General features: G+C 40.0%; 1 protein-coding gene across 2 annotated transcripts in view; it reads left to right on the forward strand.

Annotated features, from left to right (window-relative positions):
* Nucleotides 1-26,873, forward strand: part of LOC121462843 (serine/threonine-protein kinase Nek1-like) — an 88,062-nt gene that overhangs the window by 23,874 nt on the left and 37,315 nt on the right. Inside the window, exons 2-7 of one of the 2 annotated variants that reach the window (XM_041674804.1) lie at nucleotides 9,101-9,229; nucleotides 14,193-14,258; nucleotides 14,331-14,559; nucleotides 23,832-23,952; nucleotides 25,184-25,272; nucleotides 26,111-26,331. In XM_041674804.1, the coding sequence (XP_041530738.1) occupies nucleotides 9,155-9,229; nucleotides 14,193-14,258; nucleotides 14,331-14,559; nucleotides 23,832-23,952; nucleotides 25,184-25,272; nucleotides 26,111-26,331 (801 nt within the window). In that variant the 5' untranslated portion in view covers nucleotides 9,101-9,154. The remainder of the gene's footprint in view (nucleotides 1-9,100; nucleotides 9,230-14,192; nucleotides 14,259-14,330; nucleotides 14,560-23,831; nucleotides 23,953-25,183; nucleotides 25,273-26,110; nucleotides 26,332-26,873) is intronic. The other variant, XM_041674805.1, reaches the window with a different exon arrangement.

Genomic DNA, 26,873 nt, shown 5'->3' on the forward strand with positions numbered 1-26,873 from the left:
GGTTCCTTAGGATGGCCAGGACACAAGTTTACGTGAGTGCTAACCCAAGACAGGACATGGACATGTTCATACATACTTTCAGAGGCAGAGAAGGATGTATCCAGTGTCACTTCATCCAGAGGAATCACAAGCTGACCTCCGACCTCCCACTTCTTGCGATCAGAGGAAATGGCATTTTCTTTCTCATACTCCTTGGCATCCTTGTGACCAGCGACCTCACAAGAATCTGAGTGATGGTGATTCTCCTTTTCATCTTCCTGAGCTTTAAGATTCTCATTTAGCCTACGCAGTATTTCTCGCTTGCTCTGAAATAGTTACACTTTAGTGAGCATATTATTAAATAAGAGCCTGACAGAGTCTCTGAAAACTGTACTTACTGAAACAGCATTGCTGCTCTTTTGCATTTCTTCTGAAGTTTCTTGGGTTTCAGTTAAATTTCCATCCTTTAAACACAAGACGGTTGAAGAGTAAGAGGACTCTGAAACAGTTGGTATTTTTGTTACTTTCAGTTTTTCATTTAACTGAAATTTAACCCCTGTGAACTTTTCTCATTGCTGTGAAATGTTAACACGGCTTCTGTCATTATAAATAATGATGAACATTTAAACATTATCAATCAGTTAATAGGTTAAATGTGTGTGTGTGTGTGTGTGTGTGTGTGTGTCAATTCTCAGTTATTTGTCATGTTTGTGGGTTACTGCTAACAATTATCTGTCTTCTTTGATATCTAACTTTTGATAATTTAAAGTCAATGAGAAAAGTTACAGATATGTGTTTCCCAGCTTCCCCACTTTTGGTTTTATGAGATAATCACTCATTGTATAAATACCAAGCTGGTCTTGAATTCATAATCCTCTTGCCTCTGCCCTCTGAAAGCTGAGTACATGCCCAACTCTATCAGTAGTTTCTAATGAAAACAAGAGCAGTGAAAGCTCAGAGGAGCCCCTTAGACATTAGGAGGAGTTCAGGAGGTTTAACTAGAAAGAATTCCTAAGCACCCACTATGTTCTCACAGGAATCACGGCCTTCATTGTCTCCTTACAGTCTTCCCACAGGAATCATGGTCTTCGTTGTCTCCTTACCGTCTTCTCACAGGAATCACAGCCTTCATTGTCTCCTTACCCTCTTACCACAGGAATCATGGCCTTCATTGTCTCCTTTTGTCTTCTCACAGTAATCATGGCCTTCATTGTCTCCTTACCATCTTCTTACAGGAATCATGGCCTTCGTTGTCTCCTTACCATCTTCCCACAGGAATCATGGCCTTCATTGTCTCCTTACTGTCTTCTAACAGGAATCATGCCCTTCATTGTCTCCTTACCGTCTTCTCACAGGAATCACGGCCTTCATTATCTCCTTACCCTCTTCACACAGGAATCATGGCCTTCATTGTCTCCTTACCATCTTCTTACAGGAATCATTTCCTTCGTTGTCTCCTTACCATCTTCCCACAGGAATCATGGCCTTCATTGTCTCCTTACTGTCTTCCCACAGGAATCATGGCCTTCATTGTCTCCTTACCGTCTTCCCACAGGAATCACGGCCTTCATTGTCTCCTTACCGTCTTCTCACAGGAATCATAGCCTTCATTGTCTCCTTATTGTCTTCTCACAGGAATCATGGTCTTCATTGTCTCCTTACCGTCTTCCCACAGGAATCATGGCCTTCATTGTCTCCTTACCGTCTTCCCACAGGAATCATGGCCTTCATTGTCTCCTTACCGTCTTCTCACAGGAATCATGGCCTTCATTGTCTCCTTACCGTCTTCCCACAGGAATCATGGCCTGTGCTGTGTTAGGGAAACAAAGTGCTTGGTTTTTCTCTCTGTCCTGGCACCACAATTCTGAAGACTTCTGTAACTCAAAAGCTGTGGGAGTCTTTCCAGTAGCAAAGAAGCAGCTGTACAGTGGATAGCAGCTAGAAGCCCACTAATCCAGTCCACATCAGACACTGTCTACTTGCGGGGAGACTGGGGACAGTACTGGTCCACGCTGTCCCTATTTCAGACCCATTAGCCAGTGCAGAGCTGTGAATTTCTGCCAAATAAGCTACAATGGACTTTCCCATGACCGCCCTTCAGATCTGATCAACTTGCTCCAGCAGCTCACAGAACTCTAGGAAACACTGCACTTGAATTATAGCTAAGACATGCCATACATATATAGCACACGTATGTCTTTTATAATGAACACAAATTCACACCCAGACTGTTAGAAAACAGTAATTACAATGTCTGGGGCTTTTGGCTTCTAAACTTAGTAGTGGTAAAGGAAAGGTGCTAGAAATAGCCAAGCAGTGCGCTTGGACTGAGTTTTCTATTTCATGTCCCGTTAATGTTTCCGTTGTGCTCTTAGTTATTCTCTGTCTATGTCACTGGCTTATGTGGTTTTTGTGTTTTGTTTTGTTTCAACATCAAGCAGTTTCTAAGGTAGTAGTTTTGGGTTTTAGGGGTCCTTTAAAAGCCTGTAAGGCTATTAGTGATGAAGGGGTTTTTGTGTATCTGTAGTCCTGTTCAAATTAATCTGACAAACAGGTGGTGGTATGATGTTAGAAAGAATACAAAACAGATCATTACCCCTCTAACGAAGGAAATCCTTTTCTGTTAATGATATATTTAAGTAGGTATTGATTTAAACCTGGGCGTGGTGCCACACCTGCAATACTAGTTAGTACTAGGGAGGGAGAATCAGGAGGATTGTGAGTTTGAAGTCAGCCTGGGTAACATCTGGAGAGACCTTGACAAGCAGGCATGCAAGCAGGGGGTAGATGAGTGGGAGCACGGGGAGAGGGAGATGGGAAGGGGAGAGAGAAGGAGAGAACAAATGAAAATTTGCTCCAATAGAGAGCTGAGTAGCAGAAAATATAGCTAATTCATATACTGAATCCCCGACATTACTCAATTTTCTTTGTGTTCTGTGTAACTTCTGTAGTCTCACCTCTGTTTCCCCATCTTCCATTGCTGGAGATCAGATATGTGGCCGTTTTCATTCACATCACCATGCAGGGCCTCTGCATAGTCCTGACTGTCTGGGAACTCAACAGAGATCGGCCTGCCTCTGCTTCCTGAGTGCTGGTTTTAAAGGCATGTGCCACTGCGCCTGGCCACTTCATCTGAATTCTTACTAGAGTTTAATGAAGAGAATGAATAAGTAAATTATTTTCTCCTTATTCCCATGAGCCTTCTGCAATAGATAGTTTGTGCCCACAGTTTAACACTTTTACTTCTTTAAAGAATAAAGATTCTGAGCGCTAATACATAAGAATGTGTGTTATAGATTATTTAGATTATTAATTAACATAGATTATTATTAACATAAGTTACAGAATTACTCAAACTGTGATTTTCATCAGGAAACTTTGTTTCCTGGAACCCTTTTTTAGACATTGTGGTAGTCAGGGCGACTGTCACCGTAATAAACACCATGACCAAAGCAGCTTGGGGAGGAGAGCGCTTGTTCATCTTAACACTTCCACATCACCGCTCTTCATTAAAGGAAGTCAGGAGAGGAGCTCAATCAGGGCAGGAACCTGGGGCAGGAGCTGGTGCAGAGGCCATAGAGGGGTGCTGCTTACCAGCTTGCTCAACCTGCTTTTTTATAGAACCCAGGACTGCCTGCCCAGGGATGGCACCACTCACAAGGGGTTGGGCCCTCCCCCGTCAATCACTAATTAAGAAAATGCCTTGCAGCCTGATCTTATAGAGGCATTTTCTCAACTGAAGCTCCCTCTGTGATGGTTCTAGCCTGTGTCAAGTTGCTATAGAAGCAGCCAGTACGGTCATGGTTACATCTTCAGAGGTTGATATGACAAATAGTTGACACTTAGCAATTCTTTGTTTAATAAATCAGAAGAGAAGAGAAATTATGTTTAAATAATCATTAAAGATTTTAAGTGAGTGTTTGAAAATAGACAGTCATATAAGCCAGCTTATTTAAACCAACTGAGGAAATAGCAGTTGAGTGAAGCTACACTTTTAAATATAAAGTGTCATGTATACATAAGCAGTGTGCAAATCTATAAATCAAGGCTGCTGTCCATATGATCATGTTCTGACGTACTGTGCAGTAATTCTAGTAGGGTATGCTAGTTGGCGTGTTATACTGTCAAACGCTACACAGACCATGTCTTGGAATGACAAACACGCTTTACTTCTGTGAATGTTGAAGTCAAGGCCATCGTGATGCAAAGCAGAGAGATTGGAGGCTTTATCTAATTGCAGGTGGTGGACTATGCTTCCAAGACCCACAGATGATGTGTCCCCGCATGATACTCCAGCCTTGTGTAAACAGGGAAGTAGCAGAGCAGGATGCCAGCTTACCTGGATACATGCAGAGACATGCTGAATTCAGACCAGATGCCCCTAATTGATCTCAGTTTTATAGTGCATTATATATGTCTGAGAGAGGATAGCATATGTGTCCTTCAGAGGCATGAACTAATCTCTTGTTATTACAAACCTACTCAAGCTCACATAGCTTTGGATTTCAGAAATGTCATGTGGAACTACAGTAACCATCTGGAAGGAATAGCTGAACATCATAGTAATTGGCACTTAAAGCAGTTATAGATGTTACCTAACCTACAAAATTCCTGTGATGGAAGTTTAGAGAATTTCTTTTAAATACTAGGTAAAGGACTTTAGACTTCCATCACTCATGGGGATGTAATACAGTACATTTTAGAGGTTTTTTTTCAAAGATTTATTTTTAAATGCAGGTGCCTGTGGAAGCCATAAGTGTTACATCCCGTGGAGATGGAATTACTGGTGATTATAAGCCATCTCACGTAGAGGCTGGGAATGGAACTTAGGTCTTCTGTAAAAGTAGCAGCCCCAGATTTTAAGTTTTTACAGCTAAATTTCTTATTTAAAATATTTTTATGTGGTATTTTGTAAAAAGTTGTTGATTTAAAAAAAGTTGAAGAAATGATTATTTGTAGAATGAAAATTAGACATTTTAAAATGTTACTGGGAACACTAGCAGACAGGACATTATTTCCGGACTTTATTTTTTCAGAGCATAACTTATTTTCCCTAACAAAAAAGCTACAGGAAGGTTTTTATGCCGTATTAGCCACAGTCTAAGTAGAACCTAGACAATAACTCGTTTGTCTTTCTAACTCTTCTCCACATTTAACCACCCTTGATGTTGCTATGAATTTCGCGGTTACTGGCACTGGATTGTGTGCTTGCGTGTTTGTTTCTACCTGCCATGTTTATCACGATAACTGAACAGCACATAGTAGGTATTCAGTAAATATTTATCACTTTTAAATTTGCAGTCTTTACACAATGTGTTTACATTTTTCTTAATTGTCAGCAAAAGATGCCAAATATTAAAATGTGAAAAAATTAAAGCCAGTAACTGCTGTTACTTTTTTTTATTGAGAAAAGGAGAAAAAAAAAACAAGTTTCCACCTCTTCCCAGCCTCCCATTTCCCTCCCCACCTCCCACCCTTCTCCCCCTCCTCCCACTCCTTTCCCCCTCCCTCTCCAGTCCAAAGAGCAGTCAGGGTTTTCTGCCCTGTGGTAAGTCCTAGGTCCTCCCCCCTCCGTCCATATCTAGGAAGGTGAACATTCAAACTGGCTAGGCTCCCACAAAGCCAGCACATTAAGCTGGATCAAAACCCCGTGCCATTGTCCTTGGCTTCTCATCAGCCCTCATTGTTCGCCATGTTCAGAGAGTCCAGTTTTATCCCATGCTTTTTCAGTCACAGTCCAGCTGGCCTTGGTGAGCTCCCAATAGATCCGCTCCACTGTCAGTGGGTGGGTGCACCCCTCGTGGTCCCGACTTCTTTGCTCATGTTCTCCCTTCTTTTGCTCCTCATTGGGACCTTGGGAGCTCAGTCCAGTGCTCCAGTGTGGGTCTCTGTCTCTATCTCCATCCATCACCAGATGAAGGTTCTATGATAATATGCAAGATATTCGTCAGTATTGCTCTAGGATAGGGTCATTTCAGGTTCTCTATCCTCAGCTGCCCAAGGAACTAACTGGGGACCTCGGTTTGGGCACCTGGGAGCCCCTCTAGGGTCAGGTCTCTTGCCAACCCTAAAGTGGCTCCCTTAACTAAGAATTGTGGTTCCGTGCTCCCCTGTCCCTAAGCCTGCGACATAAGAGAGACATAAGTGGATCTAATCTATATGGGAAGTAGGAAAAGACAAGATCTCCTGAGTAAATTGGGAGCATGGGACCATGGAGAGGGTAGAAGGGGAAGGGAATGAAAGGGAGGGGAGGAGAAAAAAATATAGCTCAATAAAAACAATAATAACAGAAAAAGCTATTCTTGAAATTCATGAATAAGTTGAGAAGGGCATTTGATGCTGTTTTCTTTAGTGAAATTGTTTCAATACTTATTGTAACTTCTATTTAATTATTCATACAACTATATTACTTTTTGATCCTTTTAAATCATAGTTTTCTTTGAATTTCATAAGGTAAGGTATTCGACTTGTGGATCACTGTTTCTTTTGAATTCTGTTCTAAACCTCCAGTGCACTGCCTAAACTTCAAACTCCGATTATACACAGATGAATTTTTGTTTTTGTTCTGCATTCTTAAGATCAGAAACTTGGCTTCTGCAAGTTAATGCATCAGTAATTCAGTCTAAGCTTTTGGTGCTTATGCCAAATGATCTTATTTGATAAAGGTTAAATCAATAATTGCTGTGTGCTTCACACAACTTATTTCATTTGATCTCTTCAGAAAAGAGAAAATGAGGACATCACTCTTTTGTTAGAGGAAGAAACTGAATCTCAGAGTCCAATGAAAAATCGCAAGAGTATTAAGTGTGAGTTTGAGACCTTGGGTGTAGAAGTGTCCGACTTTGACCCTGAAGGGCTGCTGAGGCTCAGGGTGCCTTGGAGGCTGCTGTCTTCAGCACCTCATCTGACTTACACACTCGGTTCTTGTTTTTTGTCTGCTGTTTCCTTCTAGTTCAGATCAGGTAGTGTTTCTCAGGAGTACAGTCAGTTACTTCCCTTTCCATTGCAGTTTGCAGCCTTTTCAAGAGAACCCTGCCTCACTCATTATGGTCTTCGTCACCTAGATTGTTTGTGCAGATAGGAACTCTCAGTTTGTTAGTAGATATCAAGACCTATGAATTTGTTGACTCAGAAAGAATCACATTAGAGTCATGTATTGAAATTCTAGGAAGTATTTCTTCAAGAAAATTGGCACAAGATTCTAGAAATGTCACTATTTACAACCACGGTGTTTCTCAGCAGTTTCTTAATTTTGGTTTATTGGTATCTGCCCCAGTTTTTATAGAAATCACTTAAAACTTTTAATATATTCTAAAAATTTTGATGTTATGTAGGACAATTTTAGAATTTATTCTGATTCCCATAGAATTTGAGAGGCCTTTAATATACATTCTTATGTTAACAAAACAGTTTCAAATTATTAGCATATTCCTTCACAGTGAGAGTACTTGGTTGTTATGAGTTCTAGATACTTTAAAAATTTATTTCACATCTTGAAATTAGTATAATTAATAATGTTGGCCATATCAGTTTTGCAACTGTTTAAATACATAGATACTGGTATAATAAAAATTGGAAGTCTAAATATTAGAATTACCACCTTATTCATAGCTCAGTTGTGGTGCCATTTTGTTTGTGATTCTAAGAAATAAAGCTTGTCTGAAAATCAGAGTGAGGAGCTAGCCACTAATTAGCTATAAAGGCTAAGCACCATCTTTAATCCCAGCACTTGGGAGACAGAGGCAGATGGATCTCTGTGAGTTCGAGGCCACCGTGAGATTGATTCAGTGTAAAAGAGAAACAGAACCAGGAGGTGGTGGCTCTCCCCTTTAATCCCAGTACTTGAGAGTCAAATGCCTTTAGTGCCAGTGCTAGGGAGGTGGGGACAGGAAAGGATATGGCTGGGAGGAGAGAGGAATATAAGGCAGGAAGAAACAGGAGCTCAGCCCATTCAGTCTGAGGATTCTTGGGGACAGGATCTTGCCCACTTCAGTCAAGTCACTCTATTGGCTGGCTCCCTAATACTTCTCTGATCTTCCAGCGTTTGCCCCGATATTGACTCTGGGTTTTTATTATTAAGACCATTACACTCTGTAACAACTACCTGAAATATATACTTACTGAAAGTCTTCGTAATCAAGAACGATTTGTAGTTGGGAGCAACTCACTCTGTGCTACAACAGTACAGCTAATTCCACTGCCTCTATTTATTTCAGAAGTTTACTGTCTGAGAGCTGGAAAGATGGGTCAAGAGTGTTCTTGCAGAGCACCCAAGTACAGATCACAGGACCTGCTTCAAGCAGCTCTCAACTTTCTGAAACGCTAGCTCAGGGGAACCTCTGGGGTCACCTCAAATGCACAAATACAAACTATAATAGTAAAAATTTAAGCTCACAATATTTATGCTGATTAGAGTCCCAATGACTAGCACCTGATAAAAGTGCACTTGTGTCGAAATATGGGTTTCAGGCTTTAAGGAAACTACAAAATTTGGGAGAAATTTTAGAAGCATTTCTTTCTGAAATATAAAATTAATAAACTACTTTTACATTAAACATTGTATTAGATTAAAATAACATAATGGTATTAGAAATGAATATTCTATATGACTCTTACACATTGTTTATGTGTGTGTTTATTATTTTTATGGGTATGTGTGTATGCTTCTGTGAGATTATGCGCACCAAGTGTGTGCAGGAGCCCATGGAGGCCAAGAGGGCATTGGATCTCCTGGAACTGGAGTTGACAATGGTTGTGAGCTACTGTATTGGTGCTGGGAATTCAACACAGGTTCTCTGCAAGAGAAGTAAGCACTATTAACTACTGAGCATTCCTCATGACCCTTGAAGACTTTTGGCGGAATCATTTTATGAGACATTGCTCGAGCAGTGGTAGCCAGTTTTATTTAGGACTGCTTGTCAGACACGTGGCTGTGTTTACACATGCAGCTGGGGATTTCTGTGTTCACATTCTACCAGCATGTATCATAGTGTCCAGCCCAGTGAGGAATGAAGGAATTGGAAGCTATTTGTACTATGCATTAGAGATATCTTGGGGCCTTTTATTTCTCTATGAGGATATGAAATCCAGTGTTTTTAGCTGTGTATTCTGTTTCTTGCAGTTGGTGGTGAAGGTAAGGAGCTCAGATATTTCTCTACCTTTGGAGCATCAAGAAATGGGGGGTTCTCCATCAAAGCAGCAAATGAGACCTGTTATTTCTGTGACTTCGGCTTTGAAAGAAGTGGGCCTGGTAAGTTTCATAAAATTTAGAATTCCCCAAAGACTACAGATCAATTTAAGCGAAAATGAATTTAATGGATTACATTGGTTTCTAATGCCTCCTTGTTGTTTTCTAGAGTAAAAAGGTTGTCTTCTGGATTTTTTTTTTGGCTTCTTCTGAATATGGAACTTTTCTGCCCATAGATTTTTATCTAGGACTCAGTTATAGATAAATATGCCTTGAACACTCTGCTTTTGAAGATTCCCTATATACAGAGCTAATCAATTTCATATCCAAAGTGTTTGAGAAATAAAGTCATGTTTTTGCTGATGTGCTTACCCAGGCCAGTACTGATGGCCTCTGTAGTGCTGATGTTCATGCTGTTAAACCGTATCACAACTGTTTTCATAGCATATCTGTCTGTTAGGTTTTGAAACTAATTTAGAGACAGTTCGTGGTATGTGCAGGATATCATATGCTATATGCACTTAACCATTTTAAATATGTGAATTGAGCACCTGTGGATTTTGGCAAGGGAGCAGAGAGATCTTAGAACCAGTGTCTCACAGATGCATGCGTATAGAAAGGGCATTGTGTTGAAATGACTCTCTGATAAACTAATAAGATGGCTCTGTGGGGAAAGGAGCTTGCCACGATGTCTGGCAATCAGAGTTTGATCCCTGAGACTGACCCACATGGTAGAAGGAGTGAACAACTCCTACAAGTTTTCTTCTGACTTCCATGTGCATGTAATTGTAGCAGCAGCAGCAAACATACACACACACACACTAATTAAATGTAGTAAAAACATTTGAAAGCAATATACTGAAAATAATGTGGCAAACAGTTTTGTACCCTAACCCTCATGATTGGCAAGTTTTTTTTTTTTTTTTTTTTATTGAGAAAAGGAGAAAAAAAAAAAAAGTTTCCACCTCCTCCCAGCCTCCCATTTCCCTCCCCCTCCTTCCCCCCTACTCCCCCTCCTCCCAACCTTCTCCCCCTCCCCCCACTCCTTTCCCCCTCCCTCTCCAGTCCAAAGAGCAGTCAGGGTTTTCTGCCCTGTGGTAAGACCTAGGACCTCCCACCTCCGTCCATATCTAGGAAGGTGAACATCCAAACTGGCTGGGCTCCCACAAAGCCAGCACATTACGTAGGATCAAACCCCCGTGCCATTGTCCTTTGCGTCTCATCAGCCCTCATTGTTCGCCATGTTCAGAGAGTCCAGTTTTATCCCATGCTTTTTCAGTCACAGTCCAGCTGGTCTTGGTGAGCTCTCAATAGATCAGCTCCACTGTCTCAGTGGGTGGGTGCACCCCTCGTGGTCCCGACTTCTTTGCTCATGTTCTCCCTCCTTCTGCTCCTCATTGGGACTTTGGGAGCTCAGTCCAGTGCTCCAGTGTGGGTCTCTGTCTCTATCTCCATCCATCACCAGATGAAGGTTCTATGATAATATGCTAGATATTCGTCAGTATTGCTCAAGGATAGGGTCATTTCAGGTTCCCTATTCTCAACTGCCCAAGGAACTAACTGGGGACCTCAGCTTGGGCACCTGGGAGCCCCTCTAGGGTCAGGTCTCTTGCCAACCCTAAAGTGGTTCCCTTAACTAAGAATTGTGGTTCCGTGCTCCCCTGTCCAACCTTCCTTTATCCCTATCCTCCTGCTTTCCCAAGGCCCGACCTCCTTCCCTTCTAACTTTTCTCTCCCCATCTCCCCTTACCCCCAACCCACCCCACCCCAAGATCCCAATTTTCTCCCCGGCAATTTTGTCTACTTCCCTTAGCCAAGAGGATAACTATATGTTTTACCTTGGGTTCCCCTTCTTACTTAGCTTCTTTAGATTCACCTATTGTAGACTCCGTGACCCTTATTTATGGCTAGAAACCAATTATGAGTGAGTACATCCCATGTTCATCTTTTTGGGTCTGGGATACCTCACTCAGGATAGTGTTTTCTATTTCCATCCATTTGCATGCAAAATTCGAGAAGTCATTGTTTTTTACCGCAGCGTAGTACTCTAGCGTGTATATATTCCATACTTTCTTCATCCATTCTTCCATTGAAGGGCATCTAGGTTGTTTCCAGGTTCTGGCTATTACAAATAATACTGCTATGAACATAGTTGAACAAATGCTTTTGTCATATGATAGGGCATCTCTTGGGTATATTCCCAAGAGTGGTATTGCTGGGTCTAGGGGTAGGTTGATCCCGAATTTCCTAAGAAACCGAAACACTGACTTCCATAGTGGTTGCACAAGATTGCATTCCCACCAGCAATGGATGAGGGTACCCCTTCCTCCACAACCTCTCCAGCAAAGGTTATCGTTGGTGTTTTTGACTTTAGCCATTTTCACAGGTGTAAGATGATATCTCAAAGTTGTTTTGATTTGCATTTCCCTGATTGCTAAGGAAGTTGAGCATGACCTTAAGTGTCTTTTGGCCATTTGAACTTCTTCTGTTGAGAATTCTCTGTTCAGATCAGTGCCCCATTTTTTAATTGGGTTAATTAGCATTTTAAAGTCTAGTTTCTTGAGTTCTCTATATATTTTGGAGATCAGACCTTTGTCTGTTGAGGGGTTGGTGAAGATCTTCTCCCAGTCAGTAGGTTGCCTTTGTGTCTTAGTGACAGTGTCCTTTGCTTTGCAGAAGCTTCTCAGTTTTAGTAGGTCCCATTTATTCAATGTTGCTCTTAATGTCTGTGCTTCTGGGGTTATACATAGGAAGCGGTCTCCTGTGCCCATCTGTTGTAGGGTATTTCCCACTTTCTCTTCTATCCTTTTCAGTGTGTTCGGGCTGATATTGAGGTCTTTAATCCATTTGGACTTGAGTTTTGTGCACGGTGAAAGATGTGGGTCTATTTTCATTCTTCTACAGGTTGACATCCAGTTGTGCCAGCACCATTTGTTGAAGATGCTTTCTTTCTTCCATTGTATACTTTTAGCTCCTTTATCAAAAATGAGGTGTTCATAGGTTTGTGGGTTAAAATCCGGGTCTTCTATACGATTCCATTGGTCGACTTCTCTGTTTTTATGCCAGTACCACACTGTTTTCATTACTGTAGCTCTGAAATAGAGTTTGAAGTCAGGGATGGTAATGCCTCCAGAAGATCCTTTATTGTATAGGATTGTTTTGGCTATCCTGGGTTTTTTGTTTTTCCATATAAAGTTGATTATTGTCCTCTCCAGATTTGTGAAGAATTTTGATGGGATCTTGATGGGGATTGCATTGAATCTATAAATTGCCTTAGGTAGAATTTTTAAAGAATAATATCTCTTATAGTACTTAAAGTAAATAACTATAGAAATGAACTCTACACCTATTTGAAATTTTGTAACATGGGAAGTGATGTTCAATGTAATTCATTTTTTTTACCTTCTACTTCTGTCTCTGTATGCTAGCTATATAGATAATAAAACAAACAAAAATATGCGAACAAGCAAAAGTTTAAACTTGTAAGTGTGCACCAGGTTACCTGTCTAAAAAGACCGTTCTGGATGAAAGGAATGGCTCCAAATGTGGAGTGACTCCCTGGTTTAAACTGCTCTGAACACAGTCTGCTGAGCCCTACAACCTAGGAACCTCTGTTTTCCTTTCCCAGTAGCTACTGTCTGTGACTTGTATTTGTTGAGATTCTTTAGATGTTTTTCATACTGCAGAGATTATTGGTTACCTCAGAGATTTTCTGCAGCCTTTGTGCTTATCTTGAAAATAAGGCAGAGTATAAAGCTCTATGTCCCTGTTCAGAGCTTCGTGTAAGAATCTGTTCTCCCAGTAGGTTTTATCTCTTTCTGATAATGACTTGCATGTGCCGCATTGTTTACAACTTTAGATTCCTTGTGTGGTTTCCTTCCTGGTACCCAGTCTCACATCTCCAGTACCTGTCATCTCTGACTGCGTTCCTGGGTAAAATCCTCCTTGTCTCATTTACATGTGTTACTGTAATTCTGATCACTATGCTCTTGTGTTTTTCAAGTCTTAGAAATCTGTGGTAATCATGTGACTAAATCGTTTTTCTTATTGTTGTGTTTATAGAAACTGCTCATTTAAAACTTTGAAGATTATTTAGTCACACTGTTATAGCCTTCATAACAACTAATCTTTTTCTTTTAATGTATTCTTAAATATTAAGTTTTTAAGAATATCTTTATACTAATCAGACGAAAAGTAAGAATCTGTTTTTACTTAACTTCTTTCCATAGATAAGAAAGCTACTTGTTAATTGTGTTTAATGCTCTGTCTTAATGTGTATGTGTATGTAACAAATTTGTTTTCAAAATAACACAGCTTATCCTGAATTCCTTTATCTACCAACACATTCCCTGGGACTAAGACTTTAGCTCAGGTGGTAGAACACTTGCATGAGGCATTCAGTCCCCAGGATCATTTAGTTTTAGGACGTAATTATTTTATGCATTTGGGTGTTTTGCCTGCAGATATCTCTGTGCACAGTGTGTATGCCTGGTGCCCCAAGAGGCCAGAAGAGGGTGTTAAGTTCTTTAGAATTGGAGTAACGGTTGTGAGCCACCTTGTGGGTTCTGGGAATCATACCCAGGTCCTCTGCAGGAGTAGCAAATACTCTTAACCACTGAGCCATATCTCTAGCCTGAAGAACCATATTTTTTTAAAAGCAAAACATGACAACCCTTTTCCTAACTCTAATAAACAAAGTATATGAATTTCTTTTCATGCCTGTCATTGACTTTAAATTATCAAAAGTTAGATATCAAAGAAGACAGATAATTGTTAGCAGTAACCCACAAACATGACAAATAACTGAGAATTGACACACACACACACACACACACATTTAACCTATTAACTGATTGATAATGTTTAAATGTTCATCATTATTTATAATGACAGAAGCCGTGTTAACATTTCACAGCAATGAGAAAAGTTCACAGGGGTTAAATTTCAGTTAAATGAAAAACTGAAAGTAACAAAAATACCAACTGTTTCAGAGTCCTCTTACTCTTCAACCGTCTTGTGTTTAAAGGATGGAAATTTAACTGAAACCCAAGAAACTTCAGAAGAAATGCAAAAGAGCAGCAATGCTGTTTCAGTAAGTACAGTTTTCAGAGACTCTGTCAGGCTCTTATTTAATAATATGCTCACTAAAGTGTAACTATTTCAGAGCAAGCGAGAAATACTGCGTAGGCTAAATGAGAATCTTAAAGCTCAGGAAGATGAAAAGGAGAATCACCATCACTCAGATTCTTGTGAGGTCGCTGGTCACAAGGATGCCAAGGAGTATGAGAAAGAAAATGCCATTTCCTCTGATCGCAAGAAGTGGGAGGTCGGAGGTCAGCTTGTGATTCCTCTGGATGAAGTGACACTGGATACATCCTTCTCTGCCTCTGCAAGTATGTATGAACATGTCCATGTCCTGTCTTGGGTTAGCACTCACGTAAACTTGTGTCCTGGCCATCCTAAGGAACCAGCATGTGGATGGGTTAAGAGAGGTAGAAGAAGTCTGTGCAACTCCCTCATGGGCATATGAAGTATCTTTCAGTACAATATAAAGACATGAAAAATGGTTTGGTTTTTACAGTAGCAAAAATTTTTCTGTAAGAGTGTAGTGAGAGGAGAACTAAAGAAATGTATTTAAATTGTACTGTTTGAACCCTTTACACCATGTCAACCTGTTACATTCTTTGTTCTTGTTGTAGTGAAAGGGGTTCCTGGTGGGTGACACAGTGTCTCAGTATGTATCCAGCACTGTCCTTGAACTCATGGTCTTCTTTTCTCTGTCTTCTCAGTGCTTAAGTTACAGATATGTGTTTCCCAGCTTCCCCACTTTTGGTTTTATGAGATAATCACTCATTGTATAAATACCAAGCTGGTCTTGAATTCATAATCCTCTTGCCTCTGCCCTCTGAAAGCTGAGTACATGCCCAACTCTATCAGTAGTTTCTAATGAAAACAAGAGCAGTGAAAGCTCAGAAGAGCCCCTTAGACATTAGGAGGAGTTCAGGAGGTTTAACTAGAAAGAATTCCTAAGCACCCACTGTGTTCTCACAGGAATCACGGCCTTCATTGTCTCCTTACAGTCTTCCCACAGGAATCATGGTCTTCGTTGTCTCCTTACCGTCTTCTCACAGGAATCACAGCCTTCATTGTCTCCTTACCCTCTTACCACAGGAATCATGGCCTTCATTGTCTCCTTTTGTCTTCTCACAGGAATCATGGCCTTCATTGTCTCCTTACCATCTTCTTACAGGAATCATGGCCTTCGTTGTCTCCTTACCATCTTCCCACAGGAATCATGGCCTTCATTGTCTCCTTACTGTCTTCTAACAGGAATCATGCCCTTCATTGTCTCCTTACCGTCTTCTCACAGGAATCACGGCCTTCATTATCTCCTTACCCTCTTCACACAGGAATCATAGCCTTCATTGTCTCCTTACCGTCTTCCCACAGGAATGACGGCCTTCATTGTCTCCTTACCGTCTTCCCACAGGAATCACGGCCTTCATTGTCTCCTTACCGTCTTCCCACAGGAATCACGGCCTTCATTGTCTCCTTACCGTCTTCCCACAGGAATCACGGCCTTCATTGTCTCCTTACCATCTTCTCACAGGAATCATGGCCTTCATTGTCTCCTTACCGTCATCCCACAGGAATCACGGCCTTCATTGTCTCCTTACCGTCTTCTCACAGGAATCACGGCCTTCATTATCTCCTTACCCTCTTCACACAGGAATCATGGCCTTCATTGTCTCCTTACCATCTTCCCACAGGAATCATGGCCTTCATTGTCTCCTTACTGTCTTCCCACAGGAATCATGGCCTTCATTGTCTCCTTACCGTCTTCCCACAGGAATCACGGCCTTCTTTGTCTCCTTACCGTCTTCTCACAGGAATCATAGCCTTCATTGTCTCCTTATTGTCTTCTCACAGGAATCATGGTCTTCATTGTCTCCTTACCGTCTTCCCACAGGAATCATGGCCTTCATTGTCTCCTTCCCGTCTTCCCACAGGAATCATGGCCTTCATTGTCTCCTTACCGTCTTCCCACAGGAATCATGGCCTTCATTGTCTCCTTACCATCTTCTCACAGGAATCACAGCCTTCATTGTCTCCTTACCATCTTCTCACAGGAATCACGGCCTTCATTGTCTCCTTACCATCTTCCCACAAGAAACATGGCCTTCATTTTGTTCCCCTGTACATGCATGACTTTTTTGGTGTGATTGCTATGACATTTTATCTCTTTATTTTTCAGAAATTTGGTATGATTTTATGTGTATGGGTGTTTTGCCCACATGTGTGTCTGTGCACCATGTGCATGCTTTGTGCCACAGAAACCCGAAGATGTCAAATCCCCTAGAAAGGGGTACCATTGTGAACTGCCATGTGTGTGCTCTTCTGCTGAACTACCTCTCTATCCTATCGATTATTATTCCTCGTTATGTCTAGTTTTGAATAGTATGGTTGTGAAGTATCTTAGTGTACTTTTCTTCCTGTTTCCTCTCCTTGGACTTAGGAAATTCTTCAATATATAGACTTAAATCTTTTGTCAAATTTGGAAAACTTCACCAAACATTAGTTTTTATTTGACATAATTTCTTTATTGATTCTTTGGAAGTTTCAAGTCATGAAACTTAATTCCACTCACCTCCCAGTCCCCCCATATCTTCCCCTCACCCCTGCAGCACCCCCCAAAGAAAAAAATTTTTAAAAATCAAAATAAAACAAGCAAACATAAACAAAATCAAACAAAACAAAAAACCCTCTTCACTCCCCCATCATTCCCACCTCTCTAGCACCTCTTTATTCATTCTGGTGGCATTAGGATCTGCAGGTGTCACCCGGTTACCCTTTTGTCCAGTCAGCTTTCCTAGCCGATGTGCATTGCAAGAGTCATTGGTCTGATCCACTGGATTCTCACTGAAGCTCCTCTGGGATCCTGTAGATATCCCACAGGACCAGTCCTTTCATGAGTGCCGGCAGGTCCCAGATGGAGTAGATGTTAGGGTGGGTCAGTCTACTAGGGCCTCTCCCGTCAGGTGAGGGGGCAGAGCCAGCTCCCCTATGCCCAGGCCATCAGGCCCAGTTCTTCCTCGTGGGTGGGGCTAACTCTCTTTCTTAAGTGTCCAAACATTTTTAAAATATTCTTTCTCCTTTCCAGTTTCAGGCTAATAAAGAGACCCTGTTTCGCAACAACACACCAAATTGGATAGCAGTACGTGAGAAGCAGTAGCCAAGGCTGTCCTTGGGTTTCACATGCAGTGCACACACGCACACTAACATGCACATGCAGAAGGGTTAGGGATATATAGAACAGAAGAAGAATATGGTTTAGCTCAAAAGGATGAGCAGAATATTTCTGAAAGAAAGATGAAAAATTGAGGACTATATTTTATCAATGTTTATCCTAGGAGAGGCATTGTGAGCTTGAGGAAATTAGTGTCATAACTATACCAAAGGAATAAAATCCATTTTAAAGGTAAATGGAAGGCAAGGAAGTACAAAAAGTATATCTGTTTTATAGGAAGTGAAATGGAACGGGTGGATGGTGTTACTAGATAGGGATGTAAAGACATTGTAACCTAAAGAGATTTGAAATTAAATTTTAGTTTTGTTTTGTTTCTCGAGACAGGGTTTCTCTGTATAACAGCCCTATATGTCCTGGAACTAGCTCTTTTAGACCAGGCTAGGCTGGCCTCGAACTCACAGAAATCCACCTGCCTCTGCCTCCCGAGTACTGGGATTAAAGGCTATGTCATCATCACCTGCCTTGAAATTAATTTTCACCAATTATGAGGAAAAAATCTATCATGTCACTCTGCTGTCTTCAAGCTGTTGATTTCCATTACAGCTAGAATACAGCCCACAGCCCTTCATGATCCGGGGACTCGGCTCACCCTCTTAGTTCTTCATGGCACTCTGTCCGTTTCCTTTGCCCTCACTGTGAATGGCTCACCTCTTTGATGTGCCGCACTCTTTGTCTCCACAACTCCCCAGGATTTTTAGATGATACTTACTCCCCGCTGTCTGATTCTGAGAGCTCTCTTCATAACATACTTTTAAAGACATGTTTGTTTTTTATTCTAATTCTTCTCCTGTCCTTGCTTACCTTACTTTTTCCTATCAGTGAACAAAACTACTCAGTCACAGAAGACCTTCATATTGGTAAATTCAACAGCCTGATTTTATAGTTCTCTGTATAATCAGATACATATGTCTTTTTCTTCCCTTAATGAATAATAAACCTCATTCATTTAAGTTTTTATTTAGAATTTAAAGTAATGAGTTTTTTTTTGTGGGAGTTTCATAATCTATTTTCATGGATAATCAGATGTTTTTTTTTCCCCTTAAGTATGTTGTTTCCTTTTTAACATATAAGCTTTTTAGCTAAGCTTGTCTGACATGTACCACATGTTCTGGGCTTTCTGTGTGTGTGTCACTCAAATTTTATACAGGAAAATAGTTAATAAATAAATAAAAGGACACACAACTCCTGTTGTGAAACGTCTGAGGTGGGAGACTATAGCCGACTTGGCTTCTGGAGCAGAGGTTCTCAACCTGTGGTTCTCAACCTGTGGTTCTGGAGCAGAAGTTCTCAACCTGTGGTTCTGGAGCAGAGGTTCTCAACCTGTGGTTCGAGGCCCCTTTGTGGCCTTGAGAAAACACAGATACTTACATTATGATTCAAAATTACATTTATGAATTAGCAACAAAAATAATTTTATGATTTGGGGTCACCACACCATGAGGTACTGTATGAAAAGGCTCCACGCAGCATTAGGAAGGTTGAGAAGCACTGCTCTGGATTAATAATAGACCACTGCCACTGTGTAAGGTCAGTAGCGGGCCAGGGTGAGAAATACATAAGCTTCCTGGAAAGGGTTATATAGACCTGTCTGGCATGGAACCCATTGAGTTCCTGCTTCAGAACTTCTAAGTCCTAGGGTTCCAGGTGTATATATCACCATGCTCAGCTTCTCTTATTTCTTAAGAAACTGGGAAGACTGATCACAAATAAACCAAAAACACAAGAACTGGGTGATCAGTTCTACTTCTTCTTTAGGCCTGGAACAGTACTTTCCTAAAACATGAAGGGCAATCCTTCCTGTTACCAGGTACTTGCTGACATTAGCTTGTTTATCTTTCTGAGTACATTCAGATATATGTGCTTATACATGTTTGTGTGTATATATAGATTAAATAAAGATATATTTATTTAATGTATACACATGTATGTATATACACATATATGCACATATATCCATATATGTGTGAATGGGCGTGTTCATATATAATTCTCCCTTTATATTGCCTTATTGATTATATGCAGTTTTATTTGCATTGTTCTAGATTTTATTTTTAAGTGTATTTTATGGACCTTATACTACTACTACATTAAAATTCTCTTTATGTTTGTATATCTCATTGTGTTATATCTAAATTCCTAGAATTTCATTATGAGAAATTTCAAACATGTAGAAGAATTTAATAATTTTGCAGTAGGTGTTATAATCATCCATTTACCTTCTACCATTAGTGCTGTCCATTGTCTCTATCCTGTACTCATCAGTCTTATTTCTGACATGACTCAGAGTCAACCGCAGACATTGGTATACTTTCCTGTGCTTCACAGCATAGAGTCACCGTCAGAATTCAGTATTTATTTAGTTGTTCACCTTTTATGTTATTTTATGGATTATGATTTGTACATTTGCTGAGTTCCAGCAAATGCGTGGACGTATTTAACATTAATTACTAATAATAGATAGCGCATTACCATCACCCCAAGAAGTGTCACAGCCCTTCCTCAATCAGACTTTGACTTTTGTCTCCCAGAGACTCTTTGTCTGAAATTTCCCCACCTTATATTAGTTATTCTGTTTCTAGAATGCCATGAAGCCAGCCGTATAAGTTTTGTGTTCTCTTGTTTCTGGCTTCTTTGACATATGCTTTTTGAGAGGCATCTGTATTGTGAGCTTTAATTTTTTCTTTTAAAGATTTTTTCATTTGGTTTTCGTTTTTGGTTTTTGAGTCAGGGTTTCTCTGTAGCTTTGGGGCTTGTTCTGGACCTAGCTCTTATAGACTAGGCTGGCCTTGAACTTACAGAGATCCACCTGTGCCTGCCTACTGAGTGCTGGGATTAAAGGTGTGCGCCAACCAACTCTTTTAAAGAATGTTTTATTGGTATAGTCATTTTTATATTCTTTTGCTCAATGTTAGATTGAGATATCTATCCCTTTCCCGCACTCAAACTGTTTATACATTTACATTTAGTGTGGGTTTGCTTTTTCAGTCCACTCCTAACACCTAATACTTTTATACTATTTGCATTCTACAAAATTTAACTGTACCACCTTGCTTTATCTGTGTATTTTTTCTCTATTTCCTCTTGCTTTCTTAGAGTTCATTACTCTGATAACTCACTATTTGATTTAGAGTCCACAGTATATACTTTTATGAACTCTATTTTCAAATGTCTTCAGTGCTTAACCTATATATAGCAAGCAGCATTATAACAGTCTTGCACTTTCTTCCTTCCTACCTTTGTGCTAGGATTGGGATGGGTGAGGTAATTGCTTTGCTTATATTTTTGCTATAAAATTCATAATCTACTTATTAGTTCTTAGGGACACGTAAGCAGTAAGTGAAGTGGTCCTATGTGTCTGCTTTGTGTTTATATTTTTAGTGCTCTCTACTGTCTGGCTCTGTTTCCTCTGCGTGTTGGCTTCCCTTTAAGACTTGCTATGCTTTAATATCACTAATGATTGGTTCCTTCAACTTGTATATGTCTGTAAAAGTTTACTGTGCCTGCCTTCACAAATATTTGTTAAGAGCTATGGAATTAGCTGATACTTTTTTCTTTCTATTCTACTTTAACAATATTTCTTCACTGCTCGCAGCGGGAAGTCGTCTGTGACTGTCAGTCTCAGCGGTTCCTCTGGATGCAGGATGTCATTGTCCTCTGGCTGCTGCTCTGGCTTTTTCTCAAAGCCCTGGTTTCAGTGAGCTTGGTGGTGACACTCCTTGTTCTCACATCCTTTTGCTAGTGTTCTTGGACTTGTGAGTCATAACTGTCACTTGTATTGGAAAATTCTTTGCCAGTATTTTTTCCTGTATTCTTTTGGACTTTTCTCCTACAAGTCCAGCACCAATCTTTTTTCCCCTCCTCCTTTTGGTAGAGGAGGTTCTAGTCCAGAGTCTCTTCATGCTGGGCAAGTACTCTGCAACTGAGCTGCACACCAGCCCAGCTTCCCTTATTTTGTCCCTCCCATGGTCAGTCTTCTTTAGTTGAACCCAAGGGAGCCCAGCTATAATAATCACTACAAATGTCCTTCCCCAGTGAGTAATCTCATCATCTCTGTCATTTGGACATTGCCTTTGGTTGGTAGACCATATTATACTTGATTATTTTTGCTTAGGGACAAAACACTGAATTATAATTTGTGGAAGTTTATGTAGTTTTTATATTTCTATAACTACTCTTGACCTTTGTTCTGGGATACACTTTGGTTAGTTATGAGTATCTTGATCCTTTTAGGCCTTCTTCTTAAGTTCTGTGAAGTGGAATCAAGCAGTGTTTAGTCTATGGCTAATCTTCCCCCTTTACTGAGTCCACAACCTTTCTGAACAATCTGCCTAATGGCTTGTGAACTACAGGCTGGTGGAGATAGGAACTGGTTCTGGTCTTTGTAAACTCCAGGTCTTCCTCCTTCACTTCTGTTGGGTGCTTTCCTCTCGAGAGATAAAAGATAAAATTAACCAGCAGGATGAGTGTGCTTATAGTAGAGAGTTTATAGCCTAGTTTTGAGGTTGGCAAGCTTCACTTTTCCTACAGAGTTGTGGAGTAAATATTTTAGGCTTTATGGAAACCAGGTCACAAATTGAGTTTAGAGGATAGAATGTTAGTTTTGATAGAGCTGAAGATCACTAGGGAATTGTTAAATAGTGAACCTACCCCTTTAAGAAGCTGATCTCTCTAAGAAGTCCATCCCACAGCCTGGAAAAACCAGGCCTTGCTCCCCTCAGCTCTTTCTCTGGGACATAGAGTTAAGAAGCTATCTGTGCTGTGGGTCTACCGCCCCTGATTTATAGTGCTACACTGTAGCTGGCTCCTTTGTGCTCCCTGTCAGTGGGCTGTGTTGAACAAAATCATGTGATATGGAGCTTCCTACCAGCCCCTGGAAGGATATAAAGGTCATATATTTTCCTGTGTTTGTAGAATTTCTCTAAAGTTGATCCCCTCCCATTATCCTGTCCATGACAGCTGTCTCTCTGGTTCTTTAATCTGTGCCTCTTACTAAAACTCCTTTGTGGGTTCTAAGGGAAAGCTCTCCTCCATCAGGCCTTCTCCTTCCTATTGTCTGTTAGAGGGCGCTGTCCTGCCTCAGAGTGACTGCGTCTCTGTTATCTTAAGGCCGATAAAACTCTCCCAAAGGAAAACTTGTGTCAGCTTCTTTCTAGAAACAACCAACCCATTGCCACCTCCTTTTCTCCCTCTATTTAACAAGAACAGAATTACACATTAAAAGACAAAATAAAAAGGTTCTTCTATCTTAGTACATACCTTGTATGGATGACCCAAACATTCATGTGAGCAACAGATCAAAATTAGTATTTGCATGTCTCTTGTCTTTCACAATAGGGCAAAACATTAGAAATTTGTAAATAGATAAGAAAAGCATATCTGAAGTCCATGAAAAAATGTGCATGGTGTTGAATTAAGTAAGAAAGTATATGATCTCAGACAGGAAAAATAGAAGTCTCAGTGGGACTGAAGAGAGGACTCAGCAGCAAAGCACTTGCTGCACAGTTATGCAGACCGGAGTGTGAATCCCAGCACCCCATGTCTGCCATTCTGCAAGCACTCATAACTTCAGCTCGAAGGGATCTCGCTCTTTTCTAGCCTCAACATATATTATTTACACATACCTTGCATATGTCCATACATTCATGCAGACATATACATAAACATATAAATGGACAAATAGACTCTCTTTAAAGATGGCCAGAAAAATAGTTTCCTAGCTATTAATTATTTGAGGGTATAAGAAAATTGATTTAGCATACTTCTCAAGGCCATTGTAAAAGTCCAGGTAATCATATTGGTTTTCTTTTGTGTTTGTTGGAAGATTTCCAAGATTAAAGTTTCTTTACTAAATATTAATAATACAGTCTATTTTCTCATACTTGTAACAACAGGTATCTTTAGTCTTTAGTTTTGATTCCTTTATGCTGATTTACATATTGCTGTAGTTTTAATAAGGCTTATATCTTTTTTTTTTTTTTGTTTTTGAGACTGGGTGTCTCCGTAGCTTTGGAGCCTGTCCTGGAACTAGCTCTTGTAGACCAGGCTGGCCTCGAACTCATAGAGATCCGCCTGCCTCTGCCTCCCCAGTGCTGGGATTAAAGGCGTGCACCACCACCGCCCGGCATATACCTTACATAATAATGAATATTGTGCACAGTACTCAAGTATTTTTGTTATACCAAAAAAATGAAAGGCCTCGTCTTTCATTTTAGGAATGACTGTGCTACAGAACTAGCCCAGAAAGCTTTAAACAGTTGATTTTCTTTAGTTAAACTAAGTGAAATAATAACTTACAGAAAGTTAGTCAGCCCATTCTCAGCAAACTTTACTCTGACATCTCCTGATCTTGCTCTGCAGAACCTGATGATTTGGAGACAGAAGTTCTCCAAGAGCCAAGTAGCACAGACACAGATGGAAGTTTGCCACGTGCTGTTAATGATGTGTGGATTAGTGAGGAAGAAGAAGCTAAGGAAACAGAGTATGTTGTCTTTTTCTTTACTTTTCAAAGGCAGGTTCCTTTGGTAAGCTCTTTAATAAGTAATGCTGTATTAACTAATGTTGTAGTTTAATAACTTCATATTGTAGTACCCCCTATAAAGTAATTTGATTTCTTAATAGATATTAGCATGGGACAGAAATAAAAAACTATATGAAGATAAGCAGTAAATGTCTTGCCAGCCTTTATTCCCATTCAACCAATTTCTGATTTTTCTCTGCAGATAATTTTTATTATATATAAACAAAATACATAGTCTTTTCAAATACAGTTGCTAATATATACAATGCTTATTAAAACCTTTTCAGCTTTTTAAAATGTGTTTGTGTGTCTTTGAAAGTGTATGCTCACATGTGTGTGCACAGATAAAATATGGAGGCAGGAAGCCACACTGAATCCCTTGGAGCTGGACCTGTAGTTTTTATGAGCTGATCCGTGTGTGTGCTGGGATCCAAACGCTGGTCCTTATGAAAGAACAGTCAGTGCTCCCTCTTAACCACTGAGCAAACTCCATGCTCACTTTGTTTATAAAGTCGGTAGTCAGCAGTTAAAAAGGGCTTACTGCTCTTGCGGACCTGGGATTGGCTCCCAGCACATACATGCCAACTCATAGACCCTGTAACTCTAGTTTCAGGGTATCTGATTCCTCTTCCCTCCTTCAAGGATTCCTGTGCACATGTGATATACACACACATACACATACATATAGAACAAATACTTTTTTAAAAAGTTTGTCGTCTGGGAAATTTTCTCACATTAATTGAAAGTTCTCTATTTTATATTCTATTATATGGATATAAGAAAACTCAATAACCTACTACTTGATGAATATTCATGCTATGTATTGTGATGCTGCAATGAGTAATGTTTTACATAAAATATTTTTGCAAAATCAGGTGGTTTTTTTGAAGCAGAGATGAATTTAGATGAATTGCATTTGTAATTTAGTCATTCTTTAGAGTTTTGACCAATGTAAACTTTCAGAATGAATGAATATTAACTAATAATTAGTGATTGGTAAGAGTTTCACTTTGCTCAAAGTAGAAAACACTGTACTTAAAGAGGAAGTATTATATTAAGATTAGAAAATCATTTGGACAAGGGAGTTCAGGATGCTAGTAGATGTGGATTTCATTTTCTTTATATAAAAGGGCTTTTATTTCTAATAAAACTGCGTGGTATTTATTTTGCTTGGTTTGTCTGTCTGTGGCAGGTTGGAAGATAAGGTTGCTGAGCAGCAGAGTGAGGTTTGTGAAGGCAGCATTCCAGGGAATGTGGAGCAGTCTCGTGAGGATCATATAGGTAAGTGCCACTGTAGGAGTCAAACTCTTTCTGGACGGCTTCTTAACACCAGCCTGTCTCATTTGGGCACCATTATAAGTCGTCATAATTCTATTTTAAAATAGGCCTAGAAACTAGGAACCTGTACTAGCTGGCCCGGGATTGTGGGAATATAAGCAGTTAACTTTTTGGTAAGTTGTATTGTTGAAAATGAAAAGAATTTGCTGCTAAAACAAAGCAATATACCAAAGACACTGAGTAAACTGGTATCTTTTTAAAATACTGTTGGTCAAAATATAACACAATATAAACAATTTTTCTCCTCTATGAAAACGAACAGAAAAATTGATTTTCTAAACTATATTTTTACATTTCTTTAGATTTCTTTATTTTAAAACTTCCAATATAATAAAGATATATATGAAATTAAAATGTTATATCTCCTTAATGGTTATTTATAAGATAGTATACAATATACTTATATGTATACTTTGATTTTGTTTACCTGGTATGAGTTTTTTTAATTCATTTTTATTTAAAAATATTTTATATGGCTGAGTGTTTTGTCTGCATATAAGTAGTATTTGTTCCACATTTGGTCATGGTACCCACAGAAGCCAGAAGAGTGTAGCATGTCAGATTCGCTGGAACTGGAGTTAAAGATGGTTGCGAGCTGCTATGGGGGTCCTAGGAGCCACACCCAGGTCTCCTGCAAGAACAGCAAGTGTTTTAGCACCAAGCCATCTCTGCAGATCTTAGGATGGGATGCGTGTTAAATATTATATGATACTTGCTGATATTTTTAGAATTTTAAGTGCTATTCTATAAATTTATGATATAATCTCTTTTTATTCCACAGAGCCTGCAGTAGATGATTCTCAGCAGTCCAGATGTGACGTAGAGAAGTCAGTACCGCCAGAACCATTCTTCCAGAAAGTGGCTCAGTCTGAGCACTTGAGCGTAGTTCAGTCAGAACCAGTTTCACTCCGATCTCGCTCTGATTCACCACCAAAAGCTAAAACCAAGAACTCCTTACTGATCAGGCTTTCAACTGGTCTATTTGATGCAAACAACCCAAAGGTAAGTGTGGTCTCATTTGGATGATGCTGTCTCTCCACTGATAGCATTGCCTAATGGCCAGTGCTGGCTTTTAATTGATTCAAAACCCAAACAAGTACAAACAAATGCAACAGAATGTCCCGACTTTACTGGATATTGGCTAAGGCTCTTTTTAGTGGTACTAACAAATAGCTTTGGAGCTCTGGTTCTCTCTCAATAAATATCCTACTTGGGGAATAAGACAGAGTTTATAGCAGGCACTCCGAGTTGCTCGTCTGAGGAATTGTTTTCTCAGCTACCATTCAATGTTACCACACATCAGGTCCCACAGCAAATGCCAATACCTGCAGCTAAAGGATGTGGCTGTTTCAGCAACCTTGATGTTCCTGTGATTCTGTTGAGACGGGCCAGAGGAGAGGTGTAAGTCCTTTCCTGATAGTTCCTTGGACTCCTGCACACCATTCTGGCTCTTGTGGTTTTCACTCTTTTATGGGCAGCTTCATTCTACAAGTAGGACTGTGTGGTGCAGAGTGGATACAGCTTCTATCTGGATTCTCTTAGCT

Source organism: Microtus oregoni, unplaced genomic scaffold (assembly GCF_018167655.1).
Source record: "Microtus oregoni isolate MIOR12 unplaced genomic scaffold, Mior012 000025F_ref0000491, whole genome shotgun sequence".
In the NCBI taxonomy this organism is placed as follows: Eukaryota; Metazoa; Chordata; class Mammalia; order Rodentia; family Cricetidae; genus Microtus; species Microtus oregoni.